Source organism: Herpailurus yagouaroundi, unplaced genomic scaffold (genome assembly GCF_014898765.1).
Source record: "Herpailurus yagouaroundi ecotype Mexico unplaced genomic scaffold, PumYag 166, whole genome shotgun sequence".
Classification (NCBI taxonomy): Eukaryota; Metazoa; Chordata; class Mammalia; order Carnivora; family Felidae; genus Herpailurus; species Herpailurus yagouaroundi.
The window spans coordinates 2,507,807-2,525,132 of NW_024412407.1; the positions used below are offsets into that span (position 1 = coordinate 2,507,807).

Here is a 17,326-nt window from a genome sequence, read left to right on the forward strand (position 1 = left end):
CGAGTGTTTGCCCAGTCTCCCTCGCTCTGCCTACTGACCCACATCTCCTTTGCCTGCTGTCCACCCCAGGCCAAGTCCACAGCACCCTGTCCTCTAGCCAGCCAGCCTCGTCCTCTCCTCCCCGCAGCCCTCAGGAGGAGCTGGGAAACCCCTGATGGGCTTGGCCAGCCAAATATTGTCCTTTGTGGGGAGGGGAGAGGCCTGAGGCCCACTGACCAGAGCCTGCGGGCTGGAATCACGGGCCAACCTGCCTACTCCTCTTCCCCTGCCTCTGGACCATTTCTCTAGCTCTTCTGTGACATGAAACAGCACCCACTTCTCCCTGAGGGGGCATCTTCCCTTCTCTCTCTCCCCTCTCCCACTCTTTCCCTTTCACGAATTCTACTGAGTGCAAACCATACTTGAGGCACTGTGCCAGGACTGGGCTATGCTGGCAAGCTGGATCAATCCCAGCCTGCCCTCCTAATGGGTTCAGTCTCTCTTTCTCTCTCTTCGAGTAAGTTCTATGTCCAACGTGGGGCTCGAACTCATGACCCCAAGATCAAGAGTCACATGCTCCATAGACGGAGCCAGCCAGGTGCCCCCGGGGTTCAGCATCTTCCCCGTCCCCTTCAGTTTCTGGGTTCTCCAACATAACCCCTCCCACCCATGAGAGCCAGATCGTCCTTCCAGAGGCCTTGGTTACCAGGGCCAGAGGCCAGCCTCCTGTAGCTAATTCAGACAGCCTCCGTTGGGGGGATGGGGGTTTCTGGTGAAGTTCCCTCTGTGTCCTGCCCCTTTGTACAGTCTCCTCCAGGGACACGCTGGCTCCAGCTCCATCCGAGGTAGCAAGCTGGATCCTGTTGCCTCAGCCCCACCTCATCTCTGAGCTTTAACCTGGCCCTTCTCCTGGACAGCAGTGCCCCCAGGAGATTAACAATTCAGCAGTGATGCTAAGCACTAGCTTTAAACAGGTGATCCCAGGGCATTTAGAGGGGAGGCTGAAGGGGAGAGATGAAGGTGCCCTGTGGCGGTGTGCAGTCTCTCTGCCACTCCCTCTGGCAATTCAGCTCGGCCCCCAGGCTTGCACCTCACCCAGTAAAACAGAAGCAGGCCTGCTGCCCAGCCCACGCTCTCCGCAGAAGTCAACCTGGGAAATATCGATCACTGTTTGGGAATATCCAACGGGCATCCCACACCTCATCCCAATCAGCTCGTCGGGGGGCTCCTTCTAGCCCTCTGCTCTGCTCCCTGGGATGTCCTTCATTCCCTCCATCTCTGCTGATGTTTCAGTATCTCTTCTAGCTTGTTCCCTGGTAAATTGGCTGTACTCCTGACTGAACACAGCCCCTCATCCCTGTTCTTCCTTCTTCCCATGCCTGCACCGGATTTTTCTCCTCCTGGAAACCTTCTCTAATTCCCTCGGTCTGAATGCGCCAGACCCTTTCTGTCCCCGGCCCAGCCTGGCTGTACCCGTAGCTATCCTTGGCTCTGTCTCTGTCTGGTTCTTGCCTGGGACCCAGGTTTTCCCATTAGCCTGGGACCCGTGGGCAAGTTCTTCTCTTGCACCCAGGATGGGGACCAGCTGCTCGGCTTGTGCAGGGGGGCTCTGGTGGGCACTTGGGACTGAAACTCAGCCCATCCCCTTACCTCTTGACTCTCATCCCACCACTGGGCCTGTCTGAACATGAGACTGGAAAAGTCTTCTTCCCTCTTCAGTGGGAAGCTCTGCAGGAGGCCAGGAGTGTGGGCATCAGGGCCAGATGCTAAGAGGGTGGGGAGGGTCACCTTCTCCACCCGGGCCCCTACCCCAGCAGCCCGTTGGCTCCTACATGGCTCCTCTTGTCTCCTCCCTCCCTATGTGGCTAACACCAAACTCCATGGTCTTGGCCACAGGAAGTCAGGCCATTCCCCAACCCCCGTCCCAGTTTTAAGGGGAGGTCAGCCCTTTTCTCAGACCATCTCCACCAAAAATGTCTGAGAAGGAAGCTTTTGAGCCTTCTTTAAGGGAGACAGGGGTTGGGGGTACACAGCTCAGGAGCCAGGATTCCTGGGCTTGCGTCCCAGCTCTGCCACTTACTAGTGGTGTGACTTTGACCAAGCTGTGGAACCTCTCCAGTTTCCTCATCCGTGGAAAGAGATTAATAACAGCGCTTGCCTCACAGGGCTGGCGGAGGGGCGTGCCATTTGGCGTCCCAGCAGGAAACGAAATTCACCCGAAAGGTGGGCTAAATGGACTTTAATGAAAGGGGTGCCTATGGAGGTGTGGGCGTGGCTAAGGACACAGAAAGGATGGAGGGGCCCAGAGGCTGGGAGCAGTGGGAAGCCACGGCCATCCCCAGAGATAGCGAGGCTAGTGGTTTGTCCAGGACTGAGCCTTTTTCCAAGACGTGGGGCTTTCAGTGCTAAATAAGGACAATCCTGGAAGAACCAGGGTGAGGAGGCCACCCGGTGTAGAGCCAAAAGACAGGAGGAAGGAGTGACAGATGAGACAGGAGCAGGGACTCTTGGGGGGATCACTTGGAAGAAGCCATAATCATGGAAGAGGCTGGGGAGAAATACCAGTCCTCCCTTCCTCTCTCCCAGATCTCCTACTGACCCCGCCTCCCGCCCCCCCATCCCCTCTGCCTTGGCCAACCCACCTGGAAGCCGGAGAGCAAGGGAGCAACCTACAAGGGTCTAGAAGGTAGATGACTGATCTGGGGCAGGAAGGAGGTGGACGGAGCCTACCCATCATGGACGTGAGATGTGTTACTGCACTGATGTGTCTGCCACGTAGGAAGTGCTCAGTAAATGCTGATTATAAGAACCATTGCTGTTAGTTTAGAAAGTCCTATCCTTGTATGAGGGCTCCCAAGGGCAGCAAGTGTTTTCTTTACCCCGTATCTTTCTTTTTTTTTTTCCTTTTTAAAGTTTGTTTATTTATTTTGAGGGGCACCTGGGTAGCTCAGTCGGTTAAGTGTCCGACTTCGTTTCAGGTCATGATCTCGCGGTCCGTGGGTTCCAGTCCTGCACTGGGCCCTGTGCTGACAGCTCAGAGCCTGGAGCCTGCCTCGGATTCTGTGTCTCCTTCCTTGTCTGCCCCTCCCCGGCTCACGCTCTTTCTCTCTCTCTCTCTCTCAGAAATAAACATTAAAAAAATTTTAAAAAAGAGTTTATTTATTTTGAGGGGGGAGGGGCTGAGAGAAGGAGAGAGAGAATCTGAAGCAGGTTCCCCACTATCAGCCCAGAGCCCAGCTCCACGAACCATGAGATCATGACCTGAGCCAAAATCAAGAGTCAGACACTTAATGGACTGAGCCACGCAGGTGCCCGGCACCCGTATCTTTCCTACCGCTCTGTCCCCAGCCTGGCCTATGTTGGGTGCTCAGCTGACACCATCAGCCATCTTACCTTGTCCCTCCTGCGGCAGCCTGCCATCCCCTCTGCTCTTGTGTCCTGCCACAGCGGGGGAGAGGGGGGACCCCAGGCAGGTGACAGTCTGCAGACACAGAAGCCCTTGGTTGGAGCGGCAGCAGAGGGGAGGAAGCGATTCCTAAGCCACAGAAAGAAGGTCTAAGCTTGGGTGTTCAGTATGAAAGCAGAGAGGACAGTCAAGGCCCCAAGAAGAAGGTCCCAACGGTGGCTGGGTTGGGACCCGTGAGCCCCCCATCCCCCCCACTGCCTAGGAGGGAGCGTGTCTCCAAGCAGTAACTCAGAGAACAAGCCCTGGGCGGCCTGTGCCGCTGTCTGTCACCAGCTTTCAGCACAAAGCCTGGCTCAGCGTGCCAGGTCAATGACATGAGGCTGTCGTTCCTGGGGAGCGGTGGAATGTTTGTTTGTAGCCGAAGCTACTCCCACCTCCCCGGCTGCCCTGACTCAGATGGCTGACATCACTCCCTTCCCCACCTTCCCCAGAAGCCCCACTCCCCGCATCCCCTCCCACCTTCCCCCTCCCACACCCCTGCAGGGAGAGATAAAGGAGGCTGAGAAAGTGATCACAGCCTCGGGGACTGCAGGCAAAGGTCGGTGGGAAGTAATGGCTCAGTCCTGGGATGGCTGGCCAAGGCTTTTTGAAAGGATTTCCCCTGCGGGCTCTGCTTATAGGCAGAGGCAAAGGAGGCCCAGAGAGGTTGAGAGAGCAGCCCCAGGACACACAGCTCAGTGGGGATTCCGTCCCAGCCTGGCTTGCCCCAGTGCCTTGTATCCGAGCTCCCAGCAGGGAGGAAGAGCCTCTCTTGGGCAGTAAGGGTCTAGTTCTCTGAGTGCCCTTCACCCCATCCCTCCTGGGTGTTAGGTTTGACCTAACTTGCAGCCTCTCACAGTGGTCCTGGGAAAGAGTCCCACAGCCTCCCCTGGGCCTGGAGTGGGCCCGCTCTCCGCCTGACTTCCTTGGGGTGTGGAGCAGGCCATGTCCTTTCCTTTGGGATCCTGGGGACACAAGTGGCCACAGCCCCAGCTCCCTGCCCAGCCACTGTGGGAGAAGCATGGCAAGCACTGTGTCTGCTCCTTTCCTCAGGCGAGTTTCTCTCACCTCTCTGGGCCCATTTTCCAGTTTTCCAGCTAAAAGCTCAAGGGGGCAGGAGGGACATCTCTGAAGTCACCTCCTCAACGTTGTCTCAGTCCTAACGGCTGACACCTCCAAGTCTTCCTTTGGGGCTGTGCCTGGGACTGTGTGAAGTGATTGAAAAGCCTCTGGCCCTTGGGATTCAAGCATCAGGATCCTTGGGGGCTGGGAAGATGAGAATGTTGGGACGCCCCGTGGGCCTCTTGTGGTCTTTGTTGGACACGTACTTCTCAGATCTGTACTCATGTCCAGTCCGAATGGGGCCTCCAGCCCCCTCCAAAGTGGCTGGGCCCTTCTGGGGATGCTCAGCTGCAGGGCAGAGGGTTGGGGGGGTCTCAGGTGATGGTCAAAGCCCTCCATCTCTCTTCGGTCCCTAGAAGAATGTGCTTTTCCCCACTCATCTCCCTGGTCTCAGGGACCCCACCCAGCAGACCATCTGCCCGTGTATGACTGAAGAGCAGACTGCTCCCGCCCCCACTCTGTCACCTGTGCCCCCCACCCTGGACCTGCCAGGAGGCAGTGAGGCCGTGGGTTGGGAGGCTGGGACTGGAGCAGGCCTGGGCACCCTCTCCCCAGCCCATTGCTCAATGCTCCTTCCCTTACCGCCTGTGCAGCCATGGGCCCTGGGGCCTTGGCTTACGACAGGGGCCTGGGCCAAATCCCACAGAACAGAGCCCCATTGATGGCGGCCATCAGGGCTGAGTAGGAGGAGACCAAGCCAGCCACTGGGTGGTGGGGGTGGCCGTGGGAGACTGTATCATCCTGTTCCAAGTCAGGAGAGCCCCGGGGGGAGAAGGTGGCATCCTGCCCCACACAGTCTCGGCTCAGCCCCAGCTCTGGAGCACAGGTGATAACTGGGCAGCCCCTCCCTCCCACTGGGGGAGAGGGGACTCCCCTGAACCCCGGGGCCCCTCCCTCTCTTCCTGGGGCAATGGGGCAGGAGTGTCTGTGGATCCCAGGAGCCAGCCCAACCGGGAAAAGATAAAAAGCCCTTCAGTGTCACAGAAGCTCACTGCGTTCCCTCACAGCTCTCTCAGCCTGTGCTCCGGCCCCTCTGACAGCCATGAGGTCCTCTATGTCTCGGCAGACATACTCCACTAAAGGAGGCTTTAGCTCTAACTCTGCAGGTGGAGGAGGCGGGTCCCGGGCCCACACCAGCTTCAGCTCGGTGACGGTGTCCCGGAGCAGTGGCAGTGCTGGGGGAACCCGCTGTGGCCCCAGCAAGGGGGGCTTTGGCAGCCGAAGCCTCTATAACTTGGGGGGCAGCAAGAGCATTTCGGTCAGTGTGGCTGGAGGGGCCTCCTCAGGGAGGGCCCTGGGGGGCTTCGGCTTTGGCGGTGGGGCCTATGGGGGCCTGGGCGCCGGCAGGCAGACATTCGGGCCTGCCTGTCCTCCCGGAGGCATCCAGGAGGTCACTGTCAACCAGAGCCTGCTGACCCCTCTCAACGTGGAGATAGACCCGGAGATCCAGCGGGTTCGTACCCAGGAGCGGGAGCAGATCAAGACCCTCAACAACAAGTTCGCCTCCTTCATCGACAAGGTGAGCCTGGGTGGAAGGAGGCCGGGAGGGGCCCTTGGAGTAGAAGCAGGGTCCCTAAGAGAGGGTGGGCTGGGCAGAGGCTGATGTAGCCCATGTGCAGTGTGGTGGGGTTGATGGAATGACTTTTAGAGCTCTCCCGCCTGCGCCTGGGATGCCCAGACGTGGATGGCTGGAGACAGTCTTCTGGATCTTACTGTCATCGCTCAGGGGAATCTCAGTTCTGCTCAGGAGGTCTGCGGCCAAGCCCACCTTGACTGTGGTGCAGCCTTTTCTCTGGCCATCATTAACACGGTCACACAGCAGCCTATCCCACAGTCAAGGAGCAGACTATCCTCACTGCTCCTCTTAACAGGGTGGTCCTTATGGCCTCTTGTCATTTCACCGCTGGGAAAACTGGCTCAAAGGTCACACATGTTATCCAAGGAGCCCCATCTGTTTCCTGTTCTCTCAGTTTGGGAGAAGGCCTAAGGACAAAGATGTGATTGGGCGCGATAGAGGGGGTTGTCCGGGGAGAAGTCACCTTTCTCTTCTATTCCTACTTGCTCTTCTGGCCAAGAAGGTCAAGTGGGGATGGACGGTGAAGAGGGTGGTCACCAGAGCTAGGGGTATAGAGTTTGGTCTGTTCCAGATCGGGGGCGTCCTGACTCTTTCCCTGGCCTCCAGGCTGACCGCGTGGCTCTTGTACTGCCCTCCGGCATTTTCAGGTCCATTTCACTGTATCGTCTACTTCTACTCCAACCCCCCAGGTAGAGGGACCATGATGGGGAAAATCATGGCGGATGACCACACCTTGGTTCAGTGATGTGTGGGTTCCCAGAGAACATTCATGTCCTTTTCTGACGTGAAACCTACAGTGTCCCATGAGGAATCAGAATAGGTGATATTGTGTCTATTTTAAAGAAGAGAAAACAGAAGTCTAGAGGGGTCAAGAGATTTTTCCCAGGCTCACACGGATACTTGGAGGCAGAGGTGGGCCTGAAACTCAGGTTCATGGGCCCTATGGTCCTTGGCATTAAGAGGCCCTGTCACCGCTCATGGCAGGTGCACCTGATGCATGGTTCCCAGGCCATGTGATTTAGGGCCTGGGGTGCTGTGGAGGTGGGACCTGGAGAAACCAGATGGTGGAAGGTGAAGCAAGCTATTCCGCCCACCTCCTCACCTTCTCCCCTAGTGACTTTTGGTCCTCCTGTGGGACTGTCCCAGAGGTCAGACAAGCAAAAACCTCTCCCAGGCTCTCAGCATCACAGTCTAGGACGTGGTCTGTGTGGTTGTCCCTGTCGGCCGGGCAGAGAAGCCCCCCAGAGCCCACCCCTGAGCTCCCTTCTAAGTCTATAGAGATAGGACTGGGCATCTAGAGTTAAAATTTAGAAAAAAAAATGTCAAATTTACAGAAAAGTTACAAGCACAGTACAACATATTTCTAACTATTTTTTCACCCAGATGCACCCATTTTTAAAATTTAATTTAATTTTATTTCCAATACGGTTAACCTACAGTGTTATATTAGCTTCAGGTGAACAGTATAGTGATTCAACAGCTCTATACATCACCCTGTGCTCATCATGACAAATGGCCTCCTCAGACCCTGTCCCCTACTTCACCCGCCTCCTCTCTGGTAACCATCGGCTTGCTCTCTCGAGTTAAGAGTCTGTTTCTTGGTTTCTCTCTCTCTCTCTCTCTATTTTCTTTTCTCGTTTGTTCTGTTTCTTAAATTCCACACATGAGTGAAATCATATGGTCTTGTCTTTCTCTGACGGACTTATTTTGCTTTAGATTCACCAATGTTTACATTTTGTCACATTTGCTTTCTCTGTATATGTGTGCGTGTCCACACGTCCATACATACATGTTTGTATATATGCATACATACATTCACATACAGTATATATGCATTTGCATTAAAAAAATTTTTTTTAATGTTTATTTTTGAGAGAGAAAAGAGACAGAGTGCAAGCGGGGGAGGGGCAGAGAGAAAGGGAGACACAGAATCCGAAACAGGCTCCAGGCTCTGAGCTTGTTAGCACAGAGCCTGATGCGGGGCTTGAACTCACGGACCGCGAGATCACGACCTGAGCTGAAGTCGGACACTTAACTGCCTGAGCCACCCAGGTGCCCCCATCATCTGCATTTTTAACAGATGATTTTGATGCAGAATGAGGGTTCACAAACATTGATCTAGTCCAGTGTAATCAGTGTAAGTAGGAAAGGGAGATGCAGAGAGAAGTGATTTGACCATCACCAACCACCAAATGACTGAGCTGGGGCTTTGATGATTTATTAACTCTTTAGAGTCTTGTCATTGGATTGGACTGTCTTTTTCCAGCAAAGAATGTTTTCTCAGGAACTCCTCCCCTTGGCAATGTGTAGTCTGCACTGGCCCTGTGATGTCCTGGTCGGGGATGGGTGGTGGTGATGGGCCCAGTCCTGGGTCCCTCCTGGGGCCAGAGGAATGGTACCAGCCCCCCACCCTTCTTGCTCTGGCTCAGGTGCGGTTTCTGGAGCAGCAGAATAAGGTTCTGGAGACCAAGTGGGCACTGCTGCAGGAGCAGGGCCAGAACACGGGTGTCACCAGGAACAACCTGGAGCCCCTCTTTGAGAGCTACTTGGGCAACCTGCGGAGGCAGCTGGACAGCCTCCAGAGCGATCGGGGGAGGCTGGACTCAGAGCTGAGAAATGTGCAGGATCTCCTTGAGGACTTCAAGAGCAAGTAAGGAGGACTGGACAGGCTGGGAGCTTGTGGGGGTGGGGAGGGGACAGCGTGGGAAATCACCCCATTCCCAGGCTCCTGGGACCCACCCGGGGCAGTGCCCAGACAGAGCTACTCCCCTTGGGTGTCCAGGCTCTGGACCCATTGCGTCCTGGAGAATTGTCCCACTTACTTGTGTATTGTTCCTCATTGTAAAAACTCTAAGGTAGGGGGGACAGTGCAATGAACATTTATGTCCTCATTACTCAGCTTTAATAATTCTTAACTCGTAGCCCATCTTGTTTTATTTCTACATCTACTTGATTTTTCCCTTACCTTATTGTCTTGAAGCAAATCCCAGCCATCGTGTGATTCCATTCACAAATATTTGCTGGTTATATTCATAGAGCCTATCTGCATAACTTGACTTAATAAAACATAAACACAATGCCATAATCACACCTAAAACTTTAAAAATTAAAAAAAAAATTTAATGTTTGTTTTATTTTTGAGAGAGAGACAGGGACAGAGTGCCAGCAGGGGAGGGGCAGAGAGAGAGAGAGAGAGAGAGAGAGAGAGAGAATCCAAAGCAGGCTCCAGGCTCTGAGCTATCAGCACAGAGCCCGACGTGGGGCTCAAAATCATGAACCGTGGGATCGTGACCTGAGCTGAAGTGGACTGAGCCACCTAGACACCTCACACACCTAAAACTTTCAAAAGAGTAATTCTTCAATATCATCAACTGTCCATTCATTATGAATTTCCAATTGTCCATACATGTCCTAAGTTTTAAAATACAGTTTGTTTGAATCAAGACCCAAATAAAGTTCACATATTATGATCAGTTGATATGTATATTTGTCATTTTAGGGCCCAATCTTTCATAACTTTTCCAATAACTCGATACTGGCAATTTCTAACCCTTCAAGTCTCAGCAAAAGCAGTTGGAGAGAAGTTAGTTGTTTTAAAAGATGTCCCGTCTGTTGAAAGTGAAAGCAAAGATGAGCCACTGTGGACACATCTTTGCCTGTTCTTACAAAAGCCTCCTCAGGGCTCTGATCCAAAGAGATAGTTGTTCTTGGTCACCATATTGTTGCACAAATTCTGTGTCCATTTCCTCAAAGGGGGGCGGGGCAGGAATATTTAAAGACTGTACCCCAAGTTTCTTCACTGGTGGGCTGTATTACAGAACTCCTTCTCAAAGGTGTTCTTAGATAAAGTGGGCCCAACGGGGCTTAAAGCCGAGTGGGTTAAATGTCCCAAAAGGCAGAACCTGGCTGAGCCTGGCCTGAGTCTTCCTGTGTAACAGGTATGAGGATGAAATCAACAAGCGCACTGCAGCGGAGAACGAGTTTGTGGTGCTCAAGAAGGTGAGCAGGGTGGCAGGGAGTGGGGGAGGTGGTTTTTGGGCTTGCCAGGGTGCTGGGCTGACTCAGAGGGAGGTGAGAGTCCTGGGGGCTGAGGCATCTGCCCTGCTGTCTCTCTTGCCCCCAGGATGTGGATGCTGCGTACATGAGCCGGATGGACCTACACGGCAAAGTAGGCACCTTGACCGAGGAGCTCGACTTCCTAAACCACCTCTATGAACTGGTGAGATGGCAATGGACAGAGACAATTACATTTACATATGGCATTGGGGATTCCCCCGCAGGTCTGATCTGAATTCACCAGTACAATTTAATTGAGGGAATATAGAACCTGGGCCTTTAATTAATACAGGCTTCCATGTATCAGGTGCTGAGGATGGGTCAGACACTGGGCTAAGCTTTATATGATCCTCTCAACAAAGCCACAATATAGATACCATTATTGTTTCCATTTTATAGTCAGGGACACTGAGGCTCAGAGTAGCTTCCTCATGGTTACATAGCTAGTTAGATGCTGTGCTGGAAATAAAGCCTGGTTCTTGGACTTCTGCAAAGTCTGACTCTTATTCCTGTGTTAGACCGTTTTCCTTCTAGACCATTTGTAATGGAGCAAGGGTTGGAGGAGCAGAGATGGACAGAGAGGGGATGGAGATTCCAGGTTGGCTCGGGAGTTGAGGTATGGGTAGTGGGGTAGATTGTAGAATCCAGGCCGGGTCCCAGGAAACAAGGGGCTTTGAAGACCAGGCTAAGAGGGCTGAAGTTAACCCGAGTTGATCCTAGCATCTCAGACTCAGACTTGGAAGGGACCTCGTGGCCCCCCTTCCCCTCCACGCTGGAGCCCTTCCTCAAACATCGCTGATAGGAGTCATGTAGTCTCGACTTGAATGCTTTTAGTGGCAGGGAACTCACTATTTTTTAGGGCAGACATTTTCATTGTTGATCAAATTAGAAAGCTGACTTCAATCTTCTTCCCGTGACTTCTGTTCTTGATTGGGCCTGCTTCTGCCCTCCAGGCTGCACACATCCGTGTGGCATGTGTCTTTCATATGGCAGCGCTTTAGAGGTCAGGATGCTTGGGTGACTGCCATCTGTGGCATCTGAGGAAGCTGAGGAAATAGGGTTCTGATCTCAGACTTTGGAAAACAGGGGAGGTAGGGAGGGCGGTTACGGACTTGCATTCCTGCAGCCTAATGTCGCACTAGTTTATGTGTCATCTTTAGAAGTCACTTCACGATATTTGATCCTCCATAAAAACCCTGGAGTTTTTCACATGAGTGCTTTCAAGTGAGGTATGTATCTGTTTGCTTCCAGCTTCCAAAGACAGGAAGTTGGCCGTTGAATTTTTGTAACCGAAGAGTTAATGAGTCCCATTTCTCCTGTGAAATGTCATTGTGGTTTCATCCCATTGTCTGGGCAACTAGACACTATTGGACACTTTGAAACTTGATTTCCCCCATCCATATGTTGGAGATACCCAGTTGGGTAATTGGACATATTTATTGATGATGCCCCAGCTTTGGGTTCCCTGTGGACCTGGTCAACTTGCAGTTCAGTGGGGTGATAACATTTCAGTGTAAGTGACTGGTAAGCACATTAAAGCAGACGGGGCCAAGAACGGAGTCCTAGTGCAAGACCTAGGCCTTCAGTGGTGCCTTTCTCCCAGGCTGACCTCACTCCACCAATCAATAATTTATGGTTCACGTGGCTCAGCTACTGTAAAATCTAGGTGACCACATCATTATCTGGCCCACATCTTTCTGTCTTGTGTTCAAGACGTTGTTGGTCAAGCAATATCTGTGACGGTCCCTTAGCATTTTAGTAAGACAACCATAGTAGAAAGTGAAATCCATTTGGCTTGGCCTTTCCTTAGGGAAGTCTTGCTGGCTCCTTGCCTCTTACTTAGATTTTGTATTTCTAGAGGTTCATAGGAAGTTGACATCAAGTTTAAGTTGAAAAAGTCTAAATATCATCCCCTCAAAGATGAGGACATTTGCCGTGTCTGGGGTTCTGGAACCTGTCCTACTCTCCCTATTTCTCATGGATCTCTGGGAGTGTTCATCCCCTTGGCAATGCCATGGCCTTCTAGGATATGCTCCTTTGGCCTGGACCCCTGAGATCCCCAACAAGGCCAAGGCCTCTCATACTCTCTGTGTCTGTCTTGGTTTTCCATTTCTTCTCCATCATGCTGCTCTTTCTAGGTTGATGATTGTTCTCTTTGATGGGAAAGAACCAAATGATGTAGCAGTTGAGTTATTGGTGTTCTGGGTTAGTCCAATGCTGCTTCTCTGTTCTTTTCACCTAGAGCTTACCTACAGCCCTTGTCTACTGGCCTCAGCATTCCCCCTGGCTCATCCATGGCTGTGTTTTTCTCCTTCCAACATCTCCATCTGCCCTGTCAGAATGGAACTTGTTGGGGAGTGTTCTGTGCCATCACGATGATTTCCTAGGTGCCTCCCCACTTTTTTCCTTGCTGGACCACTGATAGTCATTCATTGCTTGCGGATTCCTCATTCTCCTCTCTTAGATTCTTTTTGCTTTTGGGCCAGGTCAACGGTGCTCACCCCCTCTTCTCTGAATGGACAACAATTGGCTTTCTTACTAAGACCCATGTCTGCATGCTCAGTGTTTCTTTCCTTTGCAGCCCCTTATTCATTTAACACATATTGCTGAGTAGCTTCCACATGGCACCAGAAGGACAAAGTCCCTGCTTTGGGGGCCCTGTATCTCCAGTTACCATGTGGTGAGGCCGTGCTGGGACAGAGACAAGGTATATGGAGCAGGCTGCGCCTGATTCTTCCTGGGAGAGCTGTGGGAGCTTCAGAAGAGACAGGATTTGAGACGAATTTTGAGGGAAGGGCAGGAATTCTAAAGGAAGAGCAGGAAGGGCCTGCTAGCCAGGGTCCAGCCTGCACAGTGACACGGAGGCAGCATAGAGCGCCTTGTGTATGGGGAGCAGCATGGATGTTCACCCCTTCCTCTTCACCCATCCCACATTTTTTTTTTAATTTTAGAGAGAGAGATAGAGTGAGTGGGGGAGAGGAGAAGAGGGGGAGAGAGAGAGAGAGAGAGAGAGAGAGAGAGAGAGAGAGAGAGAATCTCAAGCAGGCTCCACACTCAGTGCAGAGCCTGATGTGGGGCTTGATCTCATGACCCTGGGGTCACGACTTGAGCCAAAATCAAGAGTCAGATGCTCAACCTACTAAACCACCCTGGCGCCTCTGGATGAGATATTTGTTTGGCACTGGGGTTTGGGCAGTTTGTTGGCAGCCCAGGGCAGGAAGGACCATGGGAGAGACGGAGGCAGAGCTCAGCTGGGAGCCAATGCACATGGCGTAGCGATAGAGCTGAACCCAAAGCCAGAACACAGAAACTAAGCTGCTGTTCATGACATCTTTAAATGCCTGTTTATATGTCAAAGTTGATGGTCCTAGAAACCCAGGAAGGGTCCAAGAATATCACCATGGTCTATAAATGTCAGTATATTCTAGAGGAAACGATTTGGGATTTGTCACTCAACTGACTGGTTCCAGTTGGGCTCCAGGACAGGACTGGATGACCTTGGATGTGTCACTTCTCTTCTCCAAGACTCTTTCCTCACCAACTTCCGTCAGGACCACCGTGAATGATGGTGCAGGTTGTTAACTGGCTGAGTGGAGAGTGGGGTTCGAATCAGGCCCACGGTCAGCTCCCTGGGCCCCACCAGCTGCTTCCATTCAGAGGGGAGACTTTTCCCAACTTGACAAAAGCACCCTGTGCGCCAGTCATGGCCTTGCCTGCCTCCCAGGGCTTTCTGATGATGAAAGGGACTGGTGGACGTGCTGGCCGAATGCCTGGCACCAGGGTTGAGGGCAGTAAGTATGCATTCTTTCCCCTTCTTTAATCTCTTGGAAACTTGTAAATGCACAAAAAGAAATGGTATTTACCAAAATGAGAGCGCCATTTCACAGCCGGGGAGAATGATGCGTTTCCTTCTAGGCTGGAGCCTGGGGCAGGGCACAGGCCTCCTGATGCCACCTGGGGACCCCATCCTTCACCCTTCAGCTGTCTCCTGGGGGCCTGGAGCAGGGGCACCGCTGGCAGCTCTCTCTTTTTCTGCAGGAGCTGAGCCAAGTGCAGACCCACGTGTCTGACACCAATGTCATCCTTTCCATGGACAATAATCGCAGACTTGACCTGGATAGCATCATTGCTGAGGTCAAGGCCCAGTATGAGCTGATTGCCCAGAGGAGCAGGGCTGAGGCTGAGGCTTGGTACCAGACCAAGGTGAGGAGAATGGCCGGTCAGGTGTATGGGCTGGGACTGGACACAGAACATCCCCCATCGTGAGAGGCCTGGGGCCAGACACACCCAGCCTCCGCAGGGCCCCTAGTCACCCAGGAGGGCCGGGAACTGACAGCTCACAACAGCCACCTTTTTGGTCTCTAGTATGAAGAGCTGCAGGTGACAGCCGGGAAGCATGGGGACAACCTGCGGGACACTAAGAACGAGATTGCTGAGCTCACCCGCACTGTCCAGAGGCTGCAGGGTGAGGTGGATGCAGTTAAGAAGCAGGTGAGCCTTTGGCTGGGAGCCTGGGGGTCAGGCCTGGGTTGGCGGAGGTGGGGACCTTCTCACTGTCATGCTGAGGGGGTCAGAGCTGCTCTTCTCCTGATGGATGGGACACACTCAAACGCTGGATCAATGTACTCCTTTTACAGGACAGGAAACTGAGGACAGGGGAAGGCCACATGGCATATTAGTGGTAGAGCAGTTGGGACAACGTCCTCCAAGGAGGTTGGTCCCATGTCCAGGGGGTCAGAGCAGGAGGCTGAGGGTTCAAGTGTTCAGGTCCTAGATGCTGATTCCATTTAGGGCGTGGCTAAAAAAGCAAGGACTTTTCCCCGTATCAGGGTGAAGCACCTGGTGAACGGTGAGGTTACATGATTTATTTTATCTCTTTTGAGGCACTGGGTTGAGTTGCAGCAGGAAAGGCTAAGGTTAGACTTCAGTAAGGACTTCCCCAGTGGTGCCACAAGACCCTGCTTGTGTAATAGTATTTCTTCTCTCAGAGGAATATTTCTGCTTTCCTTCCAGCTCGGTTAGTCAGGGTGGGTGGGGTGGTGGGGGATGGTGACGTCTGGTTTGAGGGCAGAGAGGTGGATGTGATGACCCTGGAGGGTGTCCCCAACCCCTCTCATCCCCTGGGCAGTGCCAGCAACTGCAGACTGCCATCGCAGAAGCGGAACAGCGTGGGGATCTGGCGCTGAAGGATGCTCAGAAGAAGCTTGGGGACCTGGACACGGCCCTGCACCAGGCCAAGGAGGACCTAGCCCGGCTGCTGCGTGACTACCAGGCCCTCATGAATGTCAAGCTGGCCCTGGATGTGGAGATCGCCACCTACCGCAAGTTGCTGGAGAGCGAGGAGAGCAGGTGGGGGCCCTTCCTGCTTCAGAGGGCTTCCCAGCCCTGCCCTGGGGGAGAGCTTGACCGCCTCTGCCATGCGTTTCCTCGGTTGGCACAGCCATCGGTAATCCTTAGGGTGTCTGGAATCCCTGTAAGAGTGAGCCTTCTCCTTCCAACACCAGGTGCCACCACCTTTGGAGCTTCGAGAAAAAATGAATCATCTCTGTCCTTGGGAAGGCACGAGATGTAAAGAAAGTCCCCTCAGCCAGAAACTGGGTGTCTTTTGGCATGGGCTGTTTGCTGTCCGTGGTGTGCGTGCAGCGGGAAGTGCGGACGGCGCAGGACGGGGCCACTTGGCTCGCCCTGGCTCTGCTTTCTCTGCAGCAGCGGCTGGAAGGGCCACGACGTGTTTCTCGTGTCTCCTGGTCTTGTCTTGCGGGCCCTGGCTCGAGAGATGACCCGCTGAGTTGACCCATTGTAAAGGCAGAGAGTGGGAAGGAGGGAGTCGGGGAGACAGAGGGTTTTCGCTTGGGCTCCGGGGACCCCTGACCCTTCTGGTCTGTTTCTGCAGGATGTCTGGAGAGTGCCCCAGTGCAGTCAGCATTTGTGAGTATTTTGCTGCCTTCCCCTGCCCCAGGCCCAGCTCCGTCCTCTGCTCAGTCCACTCAATCGATCCTTGGCCGGGAGCCCCTGTTCCCCCCGCCTGAGCCCCTGGAGACCAGTTGGGGGGTTCCCAAAGAATGAGCTTCCCGCCCCACCTTCTCCATCAGTGTTCCATGGCTCCACGGCCTGCGTTTGTTGCTGTCCCTCACTGGTTTCTCCAAGTCCCCGGCCCTCCTCCAGCACGGCTGCCCTACCTCACCCAGACCCTTTGTCTTGCAGCGGTGACTGGCAACTCCACCAATGTGTGCGGAAGCGGTGCCGCCGGCTTCGGGGGTGGCATGTCCCTGGGCGGGAGTGGGGGTGCCGGCAAGGGCGGGTTCAGCACCAGTGTGGGCTACAGCACCAAGGGAGGGCCCGTCTCTGGGGGTACCTCCATCCTGCGGAAGACCACCACGGTCAAGACGTCCAGCCGGAGGTATTAGCTGCCCAGCCTCGCAAGCGGGGCTCCTGCCGTTTTCTCCTTGCTCTACTCACCGCACCTCTGCTGCCCTCCCTGCCTACCTCCATAGGAGCGGGAACAGCCCCCGGACCACAGGTCCAGGGTTACTTGCATGCCAGACTCTTTGCACGTGATCTGCATTTTGGGAAGGCTCAAATCTGCCCAGGTTTTCTCCTTGCTTCTGCAATGTGATGGGAGGGGGGCGGGGGTTAAGGCTACCATCTTGAGTGATGTATTTGAGTGCTTTGGGAGTGATCTTTTGACAACCGAGAGGAGGCTAGATTTCCCTCAGTTCCTCTGCTTGTCTGCTGTGCACTCGGGACAGGCTAGGGGAGGAAGGAGGGAAGTTGGGAATGGTCCCCGAAGGCCTTTCAACCTCCCCGGGCTCCCACCAACCCCCAATCCCTTTCCAAATTTACCCACCCCACCTCCCCTGTCTGTGCCTGTGATGTATCTCAATAAATGGTAACTGCAGCTAGATGTCTGTGGCTCCGGTCTCTCCTGCCCCGGGGAACTGAAATTGTCAACCACATGCTCATTAGGCCCCCATGCTAATTACCGTGTTAAAAGCACATCCACTGATAACCATCACCACTGTAGGCCTGGCTCTTACTCTCTCCCTTGTGGAATTCACAGGGGGAGACTTGAGGGAATATCTAAGTTGTTCAAGGCAGAACCCAGCCACTGAGCATCTGCCTATTACCAGCCCATCCCCTGATGCTGT

At 53.7% G+C, this 17,326-nt stretch overlaps 1 protein-coding gene across 3 annotated transcripts; it reads left to right on the forward strand.

The window, feature by feature from the left end:
- The first annotated feature begins 5,459 nt into the window (after positions 1-5,459).
- Positions 5,460-17,082, forward strand: KRT79 (keratin 79). 3 transcript variants are annotated; one of them, XM_040488018.1, is made up of 9 exons: positions 5,468-6,065; positions 8,552-8,772; positions 10,061-10,121; positions 10,246-10,341; positions 14,217-14,381; positions 14,544-14,669; positions 15,307-15,527; positions 16,072-16,106; positions 16,383-17,082. In XM_040488018.1, exons 1-9 carry the CDS (start codon positions 5,589-5,591, stop codon positions 16,583-16,585), a joined length of 1,605 nt encoding a protein of 534 aa, XP_040343952.1. In that variant the 5' UTR covers positions 5,468-5,588; the 3' UTR covers positions 16,586-17,082. The 3 variants fall into 3 exon arrangements, with proteins under 3 accessions (XP_040343953.1, XP_040343954.1, XP_040343952.1); XM_040488019.1 differs by lacking the exons at positions 16,072-16,106; positions 16,383-17,082 and adding an exon at positions 15,636-15,987 and having other exon boundaries at positions 5,460-6,065; XM_040488020.1 differs by lacking the exons at positions 8,552-8,772; positions 10,061-10,121 and having other exon boundaries at positions 5,461-6,065.
- Positions 17,083-17,326: the final 244 nt, after the last annotated feature.